At 47.2% G+C, this 19,409-nt stretch overlaps 1 protein-coding gene across 3 annotated transcripts in view; it reads left to right on the top strand.

The window, feature by feature from the left end:
• The window catches only part of CALN1 (calneuron 1), a 409,706-nt gene that overhangs the window by 220,770 nt on the left and 169,527 nt on the right, over positions 1 to 19,409 (top strand). For all 3 annotated transcript variants that reach the window (XM_045571227.1, XM_036410358.2, XM_036410359.2), the window contains one exon: positions 10,884 to 11,027. In XM_045571227.1, coding sequence (XP_045427183.1) covers positions 10,884 to 11,027 — 144 coding nt within the window. The remainder of the gene's footprint in view (positions 1 to 10,883; positions 11,028 to 19,409) is intronic.

Raw genomic sequence — 19,409 nt, 5'->3', positions numbered from 1 at the left:
ATTTCTCAAGCTGGGGAAAGTGTGAGGATTTGAAATGGTCTTTTCAAAGGTGCAGACTTATTTTGATGGAAAACCGGCATGTTAAAACAAAACGAGAGAGTTGGCCATTGTAAGCAAACAAATTGCTTCCTATTGATAATGGGCTATTCATGCAGCCTGCAGTGGAGAACAATTTCTTTCACCTCCAGGCCCTTTATCAATGATCAGGAAGGCACAATGGAGGCGGCAGTAATGCCTTGGGGAGCAAAAGGGAGGGTCCTGCAGGAAATGGGGGAGCTGAGGGATGGAGTCTCTTTGTGGGCCTCCCCTGAATGGCTGTGCATCAGCCCACACCTGTGCCTTCTCCTTTGCAGACGCACACGTGGGCTCATGTTGTCTTAAATCTCATCTGGCTGCCTTTCTATCCACAGCACTCCCGGGTCAATTCTATTTGCAAGGCCGTTAGAAGCATGGCCTGGGCCGTGTTTACGTGTGCTCTTGCATGTGAGAAAGGGAAGGACAAGTTTGCTAAGAATTACAACTAAAACTCTCCTCAGCAGAAGGGGAGTTCTGTTCTGGGTGAGAGCCAGTTCTTCCAACTCCCACCATTTGTCATTTTGCCCTGCGTCTCGGTGCCATGAATTATTTGGAAGATGATTTTATGAGAATGTTGTTTTCGCAGGCTGAGCTGCCCAAGCAAAATTTCTGCTTGTCGTGGGCAGCAAGGAGTCTTTTGGACTCTGTTTTAGGCACCAGAGCTGTGTTGCTCTAAGACGCTGCACCCTGGATGAATAAGGAGTGAAGAAGTGAAGCTAAAGATGTGTGACCATCACTGACCTCTTGTCCCATTGGGACAGAGGTCAGTGTGCCTGCTTCTGCCCTCTCCCTGATGCAGAGGAGGGGTTGGTCCAGATGGGGCAGAGGGCAGGGCAGGCCCTGGCTTTGGGCTGGAGGTGCAGCTTGTTAGACCTGCAAGGAGTTAATCTGTCACTCAGCAGGTGCTGTGTCCTAAGGTGGGTAGGCCTATGAGGGTCCCTCCATGTTGGTGCTTCTGGCCTCCATATTGGTGCTAAGTCCACAAAATTACTTTGTTGTCTCAGATGTTAATTATACTCCGATCTTAGGATATTAACATTTACAGTTTAGGAACAGCGTGACTTAATGAAAAATTAATTGTATTGATTATTACCATGTCATTCACAGATAAATTCCACTTAATTTGCTGCTTGCAGATGCATCCAATATTGCCTTATGTGTCAAGTGAGATGATCCCTCTTTTCTGCCTTGGGCTGTGGGCCTTGTTTTCCCTGAGAAACTACTTGTTGCCACACGAGAAATAGCTGCTTTTGTAGAGAAATGCCAGGCTTGTCTCCTTGATGCTGTTCAGTCTGCTGGACCCTGGGAGATGGTCCATCTCCTCATAGGACAAACTACCCATCATCCTTCCCTGGAAACAGTCCCAGCCTAGGTCAACAGAATGGCCTCTCCCCACTGCTCCCTGTCAGGGGAGCCCTTCCCCCCTCTCTGAGCATCAGCTCCATCTCAGCCTTGTGTGGTCATTTTTTGGGCCCTTCCTTTGGGCCAGGCCCCAGGCAGAATGTGGGTCACTGTGGTTCTGGGGTTTTCAGACATCACCTGAATTGTCTTCCTTGCCTTGAACCCTCCCTTAGCAATCTTTGAGCCTCGTACTTCAGTAACTAACTCCTAAGTGATAACTGGATGAAAGGAATATCTCATGGAGATTGGATTTCTGTGCATAAAAACGATGTGAAATGGAGGATGGTGCTAACTGATACTTCCCTTTTGGAAGGTGTGATATTCTATATAATAAAAGCCCAGCGACCAAACGGCAGAATGACCAGAACAACCGGTTGACCAGTTGCTATGATGCACGCTGACCACCAGGGAGCAAGATACTCAATGCAGGACTGCCCCCTGGTGGTCAGTGTGCTCCCGCAGTAGGAGAGCCACTTGGCTGACTGGGATGAGCGGCTGATCCTGCAGTGGGCCAATCCCTGCAGGCCACACCCCCTCACGAATCCCATGCACTGAGCCTCTAGTTGTGATATAATAGGACGCACATATTGATCTTCCCTGGTTCTTGGCCCAGAGCTCCTAAAACCCTTGGACTGCCCAGAGTGATAAGTGTCTTTTGTGTACTAATGAGATGGCTGGTGACTGGGTCCCTAGATAAATTCAGGATGGGGGCTGGTTGCCAGAAAGATGAAGGCATGATTAGAAAGTTGGAACTTTTAGCCCCATCCCCCTACCTCCAGGGGAGGAAGATTGAGTTCAATCACCAATAGCCAATATTTAATGAGTCATGCTTAAGTGATGGAATCTGCATAAAAACCTTAAATGACCGGGTTTGGGAAGCTTCTTGGCTGGTGAACATATTGAGGACCTGCGAGGGTGGTGCACCCAGAAAATATATGGAAGCTCCCCAACCCCCCATACCCAGCCCTGTGTATTTCTTCCATTGGCTGTTCCTCCGTTGTTATCCTTTATAATAAACTGGTAAATGTAAGTGAAGAGCTTTCCTGAGTCCTGTGAACTGTTCCAATAAGTTATTGTGGGAACCTCTGACTTTATAAGCATTCTGTAAGAAGAACAGGTAGCTAGAGTGTCTGCACTCACTCTGTAGGGTCTTCACTAACTCTGAGTGGTAGCAACAGAACTTGGTATCCACAGAGCTAGAGAATTAGTTGTGTGTGGGGAAATTCACACATTTGGTGTCAGAAGTGTTTGGAGCAGAAACAGATTATAGAGGACAACTCAATGTGCTTTAAAAATGTTCCTGACCCCGCAACATTATGGTCTGGTAAGCAATATGCAAGATTGAAATGACAGTGTGTTAAACAAACAAACAACAAAAAGGATAAAGAACTATAGAGAATGCATGACCCCAGTTTTAGAAAATTTATATGTAAACATTTTGCATTTTGGAATAAAATACCCTAATACATTAACAATCAATGGTTATTGCTGACCTATGCTGTATAGATTTTTTTTTTTTTTTGATAAATTTTTGGGAGCATTTTTTTTTTTTTTTTAGAATAAGCATAAATTAATGTGTTAACCTGAAAAGATGTGACGTTCCCGTACAGGTCTAGCTCTAGTCTTTTGAGGGGGCTGCGTTCACCCCAGAGGTCAGGTCCAGAACCCCATAAAGAGGACTTGCTATATGTCCCCTCCTCTTTCCTCACGCATCACCAAGACTTCTTGTATTGAGACCCACCAGCGGTTCTCACTCTCATACATATCTCAACGTAATGAGCTGTTTTCCTTTTGGCCCTGCCAAGAGCGTGTGGTCCATCTTAGCGTGCCCTTGGCTTGTGCTTTTACTGGTGGGGAATTTTTCCAGTAGCTTTATCTGACATGCTAACATCAATTCAGCTCGATCTGTTGAGGTGTAAAATTTGGAGACAGATAAACCCTGTCCTAGCACCTCACCCATACAAGTGCCCCTAGCTTTCAGCTCACCTAATGCCTCCCTATTTTAGGAATGAAATTATTTTTTTTCTTTTTAATATATCTTATTGATTTTTTACAGAGAGGAAGGGAGAGAGAGGGAGAGAGAGTTAATAACATTGATCAGCTGCCTCTTGCACACTCCCCACTGGGGATGTGCCCGCAGCCAAGGTACATGCCCTTGACCGGAATCGAACCGGGGACCTCTCAGTCTGCAGGCCGACACTCTATCCACTGAGCCAAACCGGTTTCGGCTATTTTTCTTGAGTTGGGATGCTTAGTCTTTACCTATATAATTTCACCATCTACTAAGTTATTGAAATGTTTTTCTCTCTGAATGCTAGCAAGGGAAAGAATTGGCTTTATTTTTTAATTCAAATTGTCATTTGTGCCAGGAGGTACAGAAAAGAAGAGCGTGGGGACCCTGCCTACGGCCCTCCAGCCTCAATGTCTAGGCCTTTGAACGGATTTCTAACACTGCCCCCGGGCCGGCTCCCAGGGGACCAGGGGCTCCGATGAGTGTGGGGTGTTTATGGAGCCCCGCTGCAGCCCGGAGGGAACCATAGTCACAGATGCAGGGATGCTCTCAGGGAGGGATGGTCACTGCTGCTGGCCTTGTCCTTCTGCTGGCGCCTCCTTACTGGGCCCTCACTTCCAGCCCGTGAACGCAGCCCCTTCCTCCCCTCGCCCAGGTGCCTCCAGGAAGCCTCTCTGTTGCATTGACTCCAGGCCTCAGCTTCCTTCTAGATCCTCTCACGCCTCACCTCCTTGCTGAGTGTTTCCTAATTCATCTTCTCTCCTCTCACTCCCAGGCATTCCTCTTTTTTCCTCAGGTAAATTTTTATATTTTAAAACCTCCTACAACTTTTTGTGTGAAACAAGAGTCCATCTAAACAAAAAGATACATACAGAAAGTGCCCCATTTCAGGGCGGACCCTCTCTGACGTGGTGCTTTGGTGTCCGGCTGCAGCACTCCTCATGTCTGAGCCAGGAAGGAGCTCAGTACACGTGTTGAAATGGATTCAGTTACACCTCAAACAGCAAGTTGCCTAGGAGTGAGGATTCTTTAACCCTGTAAAGGTGACCCAAGAAAAACAGGCCAGGTTAAACATGTGACTAGTATGCTGCCACCTTTCTCCGCCCCCATCCCTGTGGCCTCGCCCCCGCCAGGGTTATTAGCTGCTGGGCACTCCGGAGTGTGTGTTGTGTCCCGGAGACCCTGTCCCATTCGTGTCTCAGCTCTCCCCTCTGCTCCATAATTGCTGGGACCCATTAGTTGTTTCTGGGCACTGATTGATGGTAATGAAATTGGAGCTCATTCACACTAAGACTTGCACTAGGACCAAACCGGTGTTTTTATGGCAATGGTGGCCATTCTATCCCCATTTTCTCCGAATGCTAGCTGCAGGAGTTCACATGCTGGCTAGACCACCCGCCACCCCCTTCCCTCCCTGAAAATCTGTGCTTCCTCCTCAATTTTCTCTCAGTTAAAGTCTTTGCGACTCACCCCATCAGGCAAACTAGCAACCCCAGCATTAGCCTTAGAACCTCAGATCCTCCCTAGCCCCGGTCCTGCACGCCTTTCCTCTCTCTGACACAGACCCCCTCTCAGGAAAGCCTCCTGGGCCCTCCCACCAATGCCTGGTTGCTGGGCTCCAAGATCCTGGCCTCCCCTCAACACTGTGTCAGCCTCCACGTGAGGCCCTGCTTCTCATCGCTTGTCGTTCTCATCTTGGCCACCCCGATGCGGAGCCCTCAGTTTAAAAATCAATCGGATCCTTTTTCTTTTTTAAAATCTAAACCCAGTGAGGGCTCCCTATGGCCTACAGTAGGGTTCAGAAACGTTAAAGGCCAGAGTGTAAATATTTTAAGCTTTGTGGACCAAACTATCTCTGCCATCATTTCTCAATTTCACTTGTACAGCACAAAAGCAGTAGACGGTGGACAGCAGACAGACACTATGTAAACATGGCTGTGTTCCAATAAAACTTTATTTACAACTTGCCAACCCCCTGGGCCTTCAGGGTAAAGCTCAGATGGCTCTGAAGGCCCTCTGCCATCTCTTCCTAGTGCACTTCTCCACCCTCGTCTCCATGTTTGTACGCCTGCAGTGCAGCTGGGGTGTCAGACATGCCCATCTTGGCACTTCCTCTCCACTCTGCCTCCTTCCCCTCAGCCCTGTGGCCTGAAGATGCCAAACAGTCAAGGGTGACCCTTTTCACAGAGCTGTCTCCCTGTCATGCCTTTCACCCCCTGGAGGGACTTTCGTGGGATTTTGTGCAGACTTGTGTTCCCGAGCTTGTCATCCTGTGTGATGAGTGCCTGGTCACCTCTCTGTCTTTCCAACTAGAATAGAAGCTTCGCACAGTCTGCAAAGTTTCTTTGGCTTCCTATCTATGGTGGCATAGTACTGGCAGATAATAAGTAAACAGTAACTTTCCATTGATTAATCATTTCAATATTCATTTCTTGCCTTCCCTAGGGAAGGTGGAAACTGTTCTAAATCGTTTGTCATTGGCTCAATACCTGTCTTATTATTTCTTCTGGAAAAATTTGTGTCGTTATTTAATAACCGCCTTGCCTAGCCTTGCTGAACTGCGTCTGGCTCCTGTGCTGCGATTTCTCAATGACGTACATCCACAGAATTCATCTTGTGAATAGAGCCATCTCTTTTTGTGCGTTAAGCCTACGGTCTTCCTAAAGATACATTTCTGTGGAGAACAAGCAGGTTTTGCATGTCATGAGAAACTGTTGTTCTTTGTTCCTGATCTAAGTTTGCACATGAGCGCTGTGAATTCCAGCTGAGCCTTCAAAGCCAGACGTGAGCCGGTGACTATTGGCTCTGGCTGAGGTCTGGATTTCACCGGCTGCACACCCCGCTCAGCGCCTGATGGATGAGTCTGTTCCGTATGCAAGGTGTGCCCTTGCTGTTGTTATTGCTCCAATTAGCTATGTCCCTAGGGTGCATGATGGAACCGAGGCCTGGTGCTCAGAGGGCACTGGGTCAGGCTACAGATGGTACCAGTGGTGGCTGTGGATACCTTTCAGAAAATAGATTTGCACCCTGGCCGGTGTGGCAAAGATAGGTGAGCATCATCCTGTACACCCAAAGGCTGCTGGCTCAATTCGTGGTCAGGGCATATACCCAAGTTGCGGGTTCCATCCCTGGTAGGAGGTAGCTGATAAATGTTTCTCCATCTCTCTCCTCTCTGTAAAAATCAATAACAATTCTCTAAAAAGAAAAGAAAGGAAAACAGACTTGCAGGCACAATGAGAAGCAATCTCTTGGGCTCTAGAACAGGTCCATGTCCTGCATGGGCCTTGGTTGGCTCCAGACCGCCATATCCCTCCAGGAGGAGAAGCCCGGATCCCGGTGGGAATGCGGATTTGGTTCTGGGAAAGTCCACGTGCAGACAATGATTGCTCTTCTTAGAAGATGTGTCTTCACATGTTTCCTTTCACACAGGGACTGTCGGGCAGGTTTGATCCTGTCGCAGATGCCCCTTCTGGGCGTGGGGGTGGCCAGGCCCGTGCCTGCTGTGCGTGTGTCGCGTGAGCCTGAGACTGAATTGAAAACCAAATGCATAGCACGCTTGCTCACGGGACGTTAGCCCCAAATGGGGACGTGTTCCAGGGGAAGCGCACCACATTACTGGGTTCTTTCTGAACACTCGATCTGTGCTTCCCACTTCCCAGCGGGAGAGCGGCTGGAGCCCCTCCGTGCTGTGAGCCGGCCGCCTGCAGCCGGAGGCAGTGGGACCTGGCCTGCGCCAGTGTCTCCGCTGGTTTTATGGGCATATTTCTCACACCCTGTTCGCTATTAAAAATAAAATGAGGCACACATCACATGCTCAGACTGCAAGACCCATTTCCTCCTAATAAGCTGCTCGTTTGGCTGGGCTTCCCTTACACTAACTCTCCAGTGGTGCCCATTATGGATTTCTAGTTTCGTACTTTTTTTAAAAAAAAATTATTATTCTCTGATATTTTGAAAGAAATTAAGTTAGTGAGCTTTATCCTGGGAGCCAGGAACAGATATTCTATGCAAACAGTGGAGGAAGGCTTTGTCCCCTTACTTGGGTGTGCAGGAAACAAAACTCTGAGCCAATTATGTGCCTGCCTGCCCTGTGCTGGGCTGGGACAGGGCCTGCCTGCTTACACACTGCAGATGGGCCCAACCGCGGAGTTTCGAGGCCTGGAAGGAGCATGTCCCTTCACAGCACGGTAGCGCTGGGGTGACCCCATCTTTGGTCTGCCTTACCAAATCGGGGAGCCTCAAAGTGAGGCAACTCTGGGAGTAGCCTAAGAGCTGGGTGGGGATCAGCAGGCACAAACGCCAAGGCCTTCATTTTCAGACCAAGTTCTCAACACCCGCAGCCAGGCTCCTTTGGGGTGCCCAGTGGAAGGACACAGGCTCATTAGTCGGAAAAGTCTAGAGCATGCAGGGAGAGCACAGAAATGAGGCCCCGTCCTGTCAACAGGAGGGCATCACCCTTTTCCTCTGGAACCTGAGGGATGGGAAGTGGAGATGGCGCCCGGGGAAGGGAGTGGTCCAGAGGACACGGGGAAGGGCTCTGCCTGCAGCTGACCCTCCAGCTGGCCCAGCTGGCACCCTGGCCTTTTCTGTGATCCCCAGGTAGAGGCCTTGCCATCATCTGACATTTTCTACTGTTGCATAGGACAAGCCAGCCCCGCGTAAAACCCTGCTAGAAAAGCCAGAAGGAGACCCAGCCCAACCTATGTTTTCTGATGGGGAAACTGATGGGGGCGGAGACTCACTTTGCAGGGCAGAGCCAGCCAGGCTTCCTCCTGTGCTCACTCCCCACTCAGGGACCTCATCTCCGCATCCTCCTGCTTTTGGTGTCTGGGACCTGGGCTCAGGTGAGGCCGTGGTCTCTGCCACAGTGTCCTTGAGCGCCGTGTGCCATGACCTCAAGCCGAGCAACAGCACTAAGCTCTTCCCAGGCCGCCAAGGACTTAGTAGGAAAACATATGGCCCCTTTAGGTGATATTGGGCAGGTTTTGTTGATGAGAAAGTGTAAAAGTGCAGACAAAGCCCTTGATTCAGAATTTGGAGTGGATTAAAGTTTTGTTTTTTTTTTTATATAGTCCATGGAAAAATGTACATTTGAAGAACACATTTATAGGGCATGAAAGAGAACACAGCTTCCTGTTCTTCTCTGAAACATTTTAACCATGTCCACGGGTCTACAGAAAGGAGGGCTTAGGGATCCTGGTGGCTGACCAACTCATTTTACACATGAGCAAACTGAGGCCTCAGGCTCTGGCTGCAAACTTAATTAGCTAATCCACCTCGCCCGGGGCCAAGGGCCCTGACTCACTGGCTGGCCTTGTCTCTGCTGGAGCCCACATCTATTTGCAGGAAGCATTCAGCGTCCGGAATTGGTATCGATGATGGATTTGCTACCAATGTACCATCCTAATTTACTCAGACCCCCCATCCATTGAACATCTGTCTATCACCCCCTTGTGAGTGTGGGTGGGAACATATAGTGATGAATGAAGTGAGTGAGGAGCTTAGAGGAGAAGCCCTGGTTTCTACACCAGTCATCTTATTTCTAGATGGGTCATCTAGATGTCATGTGAAAGTAATGAATGACCTACTGAATGCTTGACAGAAAGCACAGTAGTGAGCAAAGATGTTTTTGTGGGTTCCACAGCTTGTCCTTGAAGGACTAATTTGATTTGGCAGGTAAAGAGGAAGGCAGGGTGTGTCAGGTGAAAGAAATGGGTGGGATAGTGCAGCATTCTGAAAAACAGCCCCCCTCTACACCCCTCCTCCCCCGCCAGTATTAGGTGTTCCTTCCGGGAACCTGTAAATGCTACCTCCTTGGCAAAAGGGTTTTTGCAGATGTAATTAAGGATCTTCAAATGGGGAGATTATCCTGCATTGTCTGGTGATCCCTAAATGCAAACATAGGGGTCCAGAGAGAGATCATAGACAGAAGAGAAGGCAGTGTGACCACAGAGGCAGATAATGGAGTGATGGGGCCACAAGGCAAGGAATGCTGGCAGCCGTTTGAAGGTGGAAGGAGGCAAAAATAAATCCTCCCCCCCCCCCCCCCCCCCCGAGTCTCCAGTGTTCCTGTCCACTTTGACTTTGATCCAAAGATACAGATTCCAGACTTCTGGCCTTCAGAGTGAGATACATTTTCTGTTGTTTTAAAGCCATCAAATTGTGTTCCAGAAGCCACAGGAAATGAATGTAAATAGGAAAGGGCAAAGCCTGTTTAGGAAAGGGAGTGGTTCAAGGTATCTGCTAGAAGCAAGCCAGCTATTTAGAAAAGTGGTAACTAAGCGGATTAGGGCCAAGTGTCCTGTAATAGTTTTAAGAGTTCCTGCAAGTTTCTGTGTGGCTCTCACCATCCTGACTGGAGTGTCGGCTCTGAAGGAGCACCGGACACCCAGCAGGTGCTAGCGATCTCTCTGCGGAACAGACAGCCAGTACTTGTTGAATGACATGACGAAGGTTGGCAGCTGCCCTACTTGGGTTTGCACTGGGTTTACTGATGAGAAATCAAAGCTGGCCAAGTCTGGTGCTCAGAGACGTTGGATGGATGAACGTCTCATCTTCAGACTGTGATCTCGAATTCATGTCATGCCTCATAGGGTTGTGATGTGTTAGGAAACACTCAGCCAACCCAGAATTAGCGCCACAGGGGGAAGGCCTCTGGGTAGAAAGCAGAGCAAGTCCGGTTGGGGTAGGAGGACAAACCACCTGCCAGAGTGAAATGGCCTTGTTGATAGCAGAGTCAAATTCTCTGCCAGCCCCAGCGAATGTGATTAAAGATGTTGTTTCGGGTTTTTATGACACTCCTATCGATCTGAAGTTGCTTATAGCCATAAAACAACTGTAAATTACAGAAATGAAATAAAAACAGCAGGATACTTAACTCCTGTTCTACTGTGAGGCGGAGAACCTCTCTACACAGCTCCTGCAGCAGCAGGGAGCCGGGGTGTAAGTCTGTATAGGAATCTCATTCCCCTTTCCAACTGGTAGCCAAGGTTAAAAGGCACATTCTCTCCGCACAGATGAAACCTCATCTACATCCTCGCTCAGGAGGTGTCCTTGGTTAACGTGACTCTCTGCTGGGACCACTGTCTAACGGTGTACCTACTACAGTGTTTTGGGATGCTCAGGGACAGCTACCTCCTCTGTCCAAAGCTCTTTTCCTTCCTCCCCTCTCCTCCTGTCCTCTTTCCCCTCCTACCCCCCCCTTTTTTTTCTTTTGTTTTCTCTTTCTTCCTTTTTTTTTGGTTCCTCTTTTGGCCATTCTTTTATTGAAGTAAAGAGTTTTGACACATCACTATCTGTAAAATAGTTAGGAATTTTCAGTAGGTAATCACCAATAATTTCAATGCTATAGACCAAGCCATGTGACCATTGGACTTTCTTTGCTTTCTCCTTGTAGAAATCCGAGAGGCTTTTCGGGTTCTGGACCGAGATGGGAATGGCTTCATCTCCAAGCAGGAGCTGGGAATGGCCATGCGCTCTCTGGGGTACATGCCGAGCGAGGTGGAGCTGGCCATCATCATGCAGCGCCTGGACATGGACGGTGAGACCCAGGCAGCAGCCTCTCCCCAATGAGCCTCCACTCATTAGCGAGGCTTTTGATTTAAAGGGCCCTGCACTTGGAGTCAAAAGACGTGGGTTTATGTCTTGATTAACATTTGAGGAGAAGAAACGTAGACTAGATCACTCCATTCAGCTCTAGGTGTCTGCAGAGCTAGTTCTGGGGTCACGAGAGGGAACAGGGTGAGGGAGGTCTGGCTGGCAAAGCAGTAAGAACAAGGCTGTGTGTGTGTGTGTGTGTGTGTGTGTGTGTGTGTGTGTGTGTGTGTGTTTTAAACAGCATTATTGAGTTAGAATTCACACATCATAAAATTCTCCCATTTAACCTGTGGCACAAATTTGTGCAACCAATGCTGTAATCAATCCCATAACATTTCACCACTCCAAAAAGAAGCTCCGTGCTTCTTAGCCATCACCCCCAACCCCTCAGCCCCCCTCAAGCTTAGGCAACCACTAACCTGCTTTCGATCTCTCTGGGATCGCCTCTTCTGGACATTGCACACTGATGGAGCTGGGCAGCATGTAGGCCTTTGTAACCGGCTTCTTTCGCTTCACATAATGCTCACAAGATCCATCCATGTTGCAGCACATGTCAGTACTTCCTTTGTGGAAGTACTCTTTTATGGCCAAATCATATTTTATTGTGTGGTTATAACAGCTTCTTTTCTCTCTGTTTTACATACTGGGGGGAAAGAGTTTCAATGCATTAGGTAATCTTTAAGTCCCCCCGCCCCCCACCCCCCACCCCGCCACACACACAGACAAATACACACTCTAAAACCCTACACATTTATCCCAAACTAGTGTGACCCTCCTGACATTTATATCCTGCCTGGGCTAAACGTCCAAGGAGGAGCCTTCTTATTTATTTATTTCTTGTTAATACATATACTCACCACCTCTGAAAAGCAGCTTGATTCCAAGGCTAAGGGGTGCATAGTGGTGGACTGTTGGGACTCTTGGTAGAACATGAAGGATAGACCAAGTGAAAGAAAGCAGAGAAAGGGCCCAAGAAGTCTTTCTGAACCAAGGCCGTTGTAGGGAGATGTTTGCTTGGGCTGCAGGCTGATTGGAAGAACGGGGCTCTCTGCTAGTTTCCTGTGGAACCTGGGAGATTGACAGTTGGGTGACCATATGGTGAGTGAACCACAGCACCGGCCTCCAGCTGCAACGGTGGACATTCCTTTTCCAGTTCAGGGAGATATGCTCTATCAGGATGTTCAGTTGTGTGAGCAGACCATGCTTTGTCCTTGTAGCTTTGATGGGTTGTGAATTGTCTTGTCTTTGCTGGCTTGACTGTACCTTCCTTGAATGTTAGAAGTATTTCTGAAAAGCGCAAGCAAAGCACATATTGTATAGCAAAACCACTTTCCCATTGACCCCCATCATTATTTCAGAGATAATTTCCAGAAAAAAGTTTTCTCTTTAAAATAATAAATATTTTAATCTATACATCTGTATATGGAACTAAGGTTATTTTATATGTTTTTAAAAATATCCTATATAATAAAAGGGTAATATGCAAATCGACCGAACAGCAGAATGACCAGTTGCTATGATGTACATTGACCACCGGGGGGCAGACGCTCAATGCAGGAGCTGTCCCCTGGTGGTCAGTGTGCCCCCACAAGGGGAGCACTGCTCAGCCAGAAGCCCTGAGCTGGGCTCACAGCTGGCCAACACAGTGGCCATGGCAGCAATGCTAAGGATGTCACAGGCCAGGCTGAGGGGACCCTCTCCCCCCTCCACGAGTGAGCAAATGTTGTGCACCAGACCTTTAATTGTTGTTGACAGTATTACAGATGTCCCCCATTTCCCCCCCCCCACACACACACACCAGTTTTTATCCCATCCATCCCCCACAGGCCTTTACCACACTACTGTCCATGGGCTATGAATATCCTATATATAATAAAAGCCAAATATGCTAAGTGGATGGTCATCCATTCAACCAATCAAAGCATAATATGCTAATGATATACTAAGGCTGCTCAACCGTTTGCTATGACATGCACTAACCACCAGGGGGTAGCTGCTTGGACTGGTATGTTAGCTTATTGTTGGGGTCTGGCCGATTGGGACTGAGTAAGATGGGAAGGACATGCCCTGGAGCCCTCCCATGATCCCTCCCTGGCTGGCTAACCTCCCTCATTCCTCCTTGGCCCCGATTGTGCCCCTGTGGGGGTCCCGATTGTGCCCCTGTGGGGGTCCCGCAGCCTGGCCTGTGCCCTCTTGCAATTCAGGATTCCTCAGGGGATGTTGGAGAGCCGGTTTCAGCCTGAACCTGCAAGTCAGGCTAGGGGGACTCCACTGGTGCACGTATTTGTGCACCGGGCTTCTAGTAAGTATATAAGTTCTTTGAAGTTTTGTGCTTTGATTCTCTCAACAACTAGTATAATAAAACCTAGTTAAGTGGACTAAAAACAAATGGAATTAGCAACTTTAATAAAAAACAAGCTGGAGCTATTGTTGGAGAGTAACTTTTAGGAGATTGACGGGTCTTCATCAAAGTCAATCCTTGTTCTTTGATATTCACTCAGTGTTCCCCCTGTGGGGAATTTTTACATTTCCCAAATCTTCCTGATTCCCTGAGGCCTTGGAGTCCTGAGGGATCTCGTGAGATGGTTATTCAAGGGGCTCATCAGGATTCAGGCAAATGCTCCGTATGGGATGCAATTTAAGAGATTTCATATTTCACCAGGTTGGGGTTTGTACTCAGCCATCAATGCCCAAAGGCAGAATTTATAAGCAAATCTTGCAGAGAATTTCTTTTCGTTCCTTTAACAAAAGCCCAAGTCATTTGCTATTTCACGGTGACCATATCAGGTAAAATCACATTTATTTACTTTTGAAGCACAGCTTCCTCAAAGTTCTGTTGCCTACAAAAGATTTAATACAGAACATCTGAAAAATGGTGCTGCAGTGTAGGCAGAGGAATTGCCAACACAATTTATTAAATGCCTCTGAGTGTAAAGAGCTAAGTGAAAAACGCCCAGCCCAAGGTTGAAATGTGGGTCTTTACATGGTTAGTAATGATGCTGGTAAGTGAAATTTCTGGGGTACCAGGTTCTGAATGGTGCTTTTCCATGTCTTTCTCTTAAAGGGGTCTTTTGAGCCATTCTATGTTTTTAAAAGTCAGGTTCTAATTATATCCTTCCTTCCTAGCTTCTGTAACTGAGAATTCTCCACAGAGACTTGGCCCTACCTAATTAAACTTCTCTTTGGCGCGAACCTTGTGGAATGGTAGAGATTTTTAGGGGGATGGTGCCAGAAAAAAAGGAGTGCTTGGGCCAGAACTGAGGACTCTGGGCTGTAAGATGTCTGTGCCTCCCGGCCCACAGGCCCTGACTCCTGGTCCTCAGGGGCTTCAGAAGAGGTGGCTGTCTCCATCCATCCCAGCCGGCTACCGTCAGTCAGGAGCAGGTCTGGCCCACACACCAGTCTTTTCTTTCTGGGGTCCCTGGTTTTCCCGACAGTGAGGTCATACCTTCGGCGCAAAGCCCAGCTAGAATTAGCCTGAGAGCGTGTGTGCAGCCTGAGTCAACACATGAGGCTTTCATTAGGTGGCTCGTTGGGAGTGGGTGCCTCGCTGGCGATGCCTGGAACAGTAGCCTCCCTGGATCAGAGAGCGCGGCAGGATTTCCTGGACACAGAGCCTGCAGGGACCCCACCGGCCCAGTCTGTGTGCAGAGCTGGTTTTCTAAAGAACAGAATGGAAGTCAGGCAGTAGGGGCTGGGATTGCTCTCTAGGCCCGTGGCCAGTTTACCTTTAAGGCTGGGACTGTGTGTGTGTGTGTGTGTGTGTGTGTGTGTGTGTGTGTGTGTGTGTGTGTGTGCGCGCACACACACACACACACACGCAATGTATGGGCTGAAATACTCAGTTAAATACTAAGAAGAAAACCAAATGTTTTGCCCAGGCTTCCTCTTTGGCCGATCAAGCTTTCTTGGAACTTGACCTACATTCTGTACTTCCTGGTTATCACTGTCCCATCCCTCTTTTCATCAGCCTCCACAGCCAGGCGACTGTCCTGAAGCCAGTCAGGGACAGCATTCACACTTCCCGGATGATCTACCTCCCCTCTCCCCCACCCCAGGATCCTCTCCAGTGCATCATGGCACCAGTTATGCTCCATCCTGGGAAGGATTGATAAAATATCCTCCCAGAAAGTATCTCCGAAGCTTAAGTCTTTTACCAAGGTGGGTTGGGAAAGTGACTCTGGGCCCTACGCCACTCCAGCTGCTCCCTCAGCTCTGTGGTCCCCAGCTCCCGGGCCCTCCTAACCTGCTGTATCATTCTCTGGGGGATACAGAGTTGGTGTCTTCAAACCCAAGGGGTATTTTTGACTTGTTTTCCACAACCACACCACAGTGGCCATCTGCAACGAATCCAGCTAGCTTCCCTGACACAGTCAGACCAGGAGATGTTCACAGCAGTCCGTGGCCCTTCATTGTCCTGCTGTTTCCTAACAATTCTCTCTTCTTCCTAAAGAACGAAAGTTTCTCCCTCTTTGAAACAAACTTAGACCTTGCCCTCTTCCTCCTTTATTCCCTTCTCCTCCATGATGCAGAATCTCATGAAATTCCAACAAATTTGGGGTTTTTGAAAATAATTCTTGTCTCTGAACAGGTTTGCAGTGTTTTGTTTGTTTTTGTAGATCCACCATGGCTTGGGTAGTGGATTTGCTTCAGTTTAGCTCAGTTAAAAAAGGATTTATCTGGTGTCCATTATGTGTGGAACTGGCTTATTTTTATGGTTGGAAAGATTCACTTTTGGTTCATTTTGAGGCAAAACTGAGCTGCAAAGGACAAAATGGTGGCCGGAGTCCCGTGGGAGAGTTAGCAGTGGCATCGCTGTTAGCCTGCGTATCCACATCTTCCCTCGCTCACTACCCATCCACGGCAAGTTTTAGTCCTTTGCTGATTATTCCTATGATTCTGACCTATTTTCATTTGCGATCTCCTGGAAGAGGGAATAGTATGTCTTAATTTTGAGTAGCACTCACTTCCGCTTCCCGCTCACATTCGCGTGCTGAGTTGGATGCCCTGGGGCTGGCATGGGTCTCCTTTGCCAGCTAGAATGCACACTTCTCTACTGGGAATGGGCGAAGGTGCTGTCCCAGACTGCATGATGTGGAAATGCCACGTGTGAGGTGGAAGCAGCTGGGGCTTAAAAAAAAAAAAAAAAAAAAAAAAAAAAATATATATATATATATATATATATATATATATATATATATATATATATAAATTTTTACAGAGAGGAAGGGAGAGGGATAGAGAGTTAGAAACATCTATGAGAGAGAAACATTGATCAACTACCTCTTGCACACTTCCCACTGGGGATGTGCCCACAACCAAGGTACATGCCCTTGACTGGAAATTGAACCTGGGACCTTTCAGTCTGCAGGCCAACACTCTATCCACTGAGCCAAACTGGTTAGGGCAGTAGCTGAGGCTTTTTAGCCAAAAGCAGAGGGTCCCAAACCTGAGTGTACATCAGAAAACACCCAGAGGGTGTGTTATTAAAAACAAAACAGACGAATTGAATCAGAATCTCTAGGATGGGGCCCAGGAGCCTGCCTCCTTGAACAATCTTATCAGATTATGGACAGCAATATGTGTGCATTGCTATAACTGGGGCCCCTTTGGTCAAAAGAAAAATCTAAAGCTGAAGAGAAATCTTCAAGCCTGTGAATATTTGTCTGAGCAAAGCCCTGAATAGAAGGTCAATGCCTGAAAAGCAGATAAGGCGTTTTCTCTCTGGGAATTTGATGAAGGAAGTGGACAGGTCGGTCAGCCCTGCTTGAAAGCAGGCACCCTGCTTCTCACATTCAGCTTTCTTGCTCCTCTGACTGGTCCAGGGACCTGCAGATTCCCCATCACCTGGGGGCTTACTTAAAATGAGGCACTTCACCTTTCTCCCTGCCCCCAGACCTGCTGATTCAGAGTCTACATTAAAAAAAAAAATCTTTATTGTTCAGATTATTACAAATGTTCCTCTTTCCCCCCCCCCCTCCATTGTTCCCCTCCACCAGGTTCCCACCCCACCCTCTGCCCTTTCCCCACCCCCCATTGTCCTCATCCATAGGTGCACAGTTTTTGTTCAGTCTCTTCCCGCATCCCCCTCTCCCCTTTTCCCCGAGAATGATCAGTCCACTCCTCTTCCATACCCCTAATTCTATTATATTCACCAGTTAATATTGTTCATCAGATTTTTTAATTCCCTTGGTTTTTAGATTTACTTGTTGATAGTTATGTATTTGTGGTTCATAATTTTTATCTTTATCTTCTTCCTCTTCCTAAAGAACCCCTTTCAGCAATTCATATAAATCTGGTTTGGCAGTGATGAACTCCTTTAGCTTTTTTAATTTTTATTATCAGAGCCTACATTTAAACAAGAGATTCATATGTACGTTAAAGCTGGAGAGGTGCTCGTCTGGGACAAGAAGCAAACGAAACTGTGTCTCCTCATTTGAGGGCCTCTCCAGGGCAGTGCAGCCCCTCCCTAGTCTCCTGCCATTAATTCAATGCATGAGATTTGTAACTCTAAAAACTGGAAATGATCCACAGAGCCAAAGTTCTGGTGAAGGTCAGATATAGGAAAATACCTCTCCAAATGTTTGCATTTGTGAATAAGCACGGTTGTCATGAAATCATGGTGATTAAAAACATCCCTCTGTGTTAGTGGTTTATGGCCGAATGCACTTTGATCTAACCGTGGGAAGTCTTAACTGGGTAATGATGATGATAGCTAACACTTATGTAATGCTCTCCATGCTCCATAGTAACGTTGAGTAACAAAGATCCTAGCCAGGGCATTACAGGGTCTTCACCATGGGCCAAGCACTGTTCTGAGCACTTTATGTATTAATTTACTTAGTTCTCATAACAGCCATACGTACTATGATGATCTTCATTTTATAGATGAGAAAAACAAAGAGCAGAGGTTTCAAGCAACCTGCCCAGGTCCCACTAGCTGGTAAGAGCCATATGAATATAAGATATTAACCACATATCATATATATATATGTATATGTATATATATACATATATATACCTATATATACATATATATACATATATATTTGTGATCTTAGTGGATATAGGTCACGTAGAGTGACAATGGAATACTGAAGCAGTGACTGAATAGAACACACACACACACACGCACACACACACATATACACACATACACATATACACACAGCACCTCATACACATACATGCCAAAGTTGTGATGTTACCTAGATATTTCAAATCTACATGTTGGTGCCAAAAACACCTATAACTGTTCCAGATAGCCTCCTGCTATCTCCTTTGGCTGGGTGAAGAATTCCAGCTATTCCCCAGATTGTCCTTATATGAGTCAAGCCTGACCCTAAAGTGGAGCTTATGCATGGAAGATGGTGTCTTATGCATTGAAGATGGTGCTTTGGTGAGGGGAGAGTCCTTCAGGCCCTCTTAGGGTATGTACTGGCAGTGGATGTTGTGACAACTTCACTCCAACAATCTCATCTTCCTAGGCAGTTCCTCCCTCTGCATTGGGCCAGGAAAGGTCTGTCATCTTCATCCTATTGACAGTTGGCCACACTGAATCCAAATTTCAGCTAAAAACTTAACTGTTTGAGGCACTTCCAGTTACTCGAGCAACACAATAAAAATGGAATTTCTGATATGTGCACCCATTTCGTTAAGATTATCTACAACTAACATGATACTCCGTCTCTCTTGTTTTGACACCGTAGATTCCACTGTTAAACCTATCCCCAAGTTTACACTAATGTAAATTAGCTAAACCTTGCAATGCTGTGTTCTCCCATATCAGACTTGAAACTTCACCTGAGATGTGCCAGTTTAGTTCCGATCACGGGTTTAGACGCAGGGAAACATGGAAGGAGTAGATTTGCAAAACAGGCATCTTCTTTCAAGGCAGCTGCCTCAGCTGTGTTTATTTCAGGTAGTCAGGTCGCTAATTTCTTCAAGCTGCTCTTGTCTGATCTCAGGAAGACATCAGAGAGGAAATCAGGGAGACTTGGGCATTCAATTTTTTAACCCCCCCTAACCCCCAATCAGGTCTCATTCATTTTCAATCAGTGCCCCAAATTTCACAAGTCTTGATAGGTCTGTGACTTCAATTTCTATTATAATTCTGCAGATTACACAATTAAGTTTGGGGAGTTTGGGGTCTTCTCTGAAGTTGTAGGAAATAAGATTATTTTTGGGCCACCCTAGCTCTCTGTGACCCTAGTTGAGAATTAGAAGTGTTAACACCTGAACCTCTTATTTCTTTCAAGGACATTCAGAAGCAGCCATCCCACCCACAGTCCTTGTAGTCACCACTGCTACTGTAAAGGTCAGACAT

This window comes from Pipistrellus kuhlii, unplaced genomic scaffold, assembly GCF_014108245.1.
Source record: "Pipistrellus kuhlii isolate mPipKuh1 unplaced genomic scaffold, mPipKuh1.p scaffold_m20_p_4, whole genome shotgun sequence".
Classification (NCBI taxonomy): domain Eukaryota; kingdom Metazoa; phylum Chordata; class Mammalia; order Chiroptera; family Vespertilionidae; genus Pipistrellus; species Pipistrellus kuhlii.
This window is presented reverse-complemented; position numbering and strand designations above follow the sequence as displayed.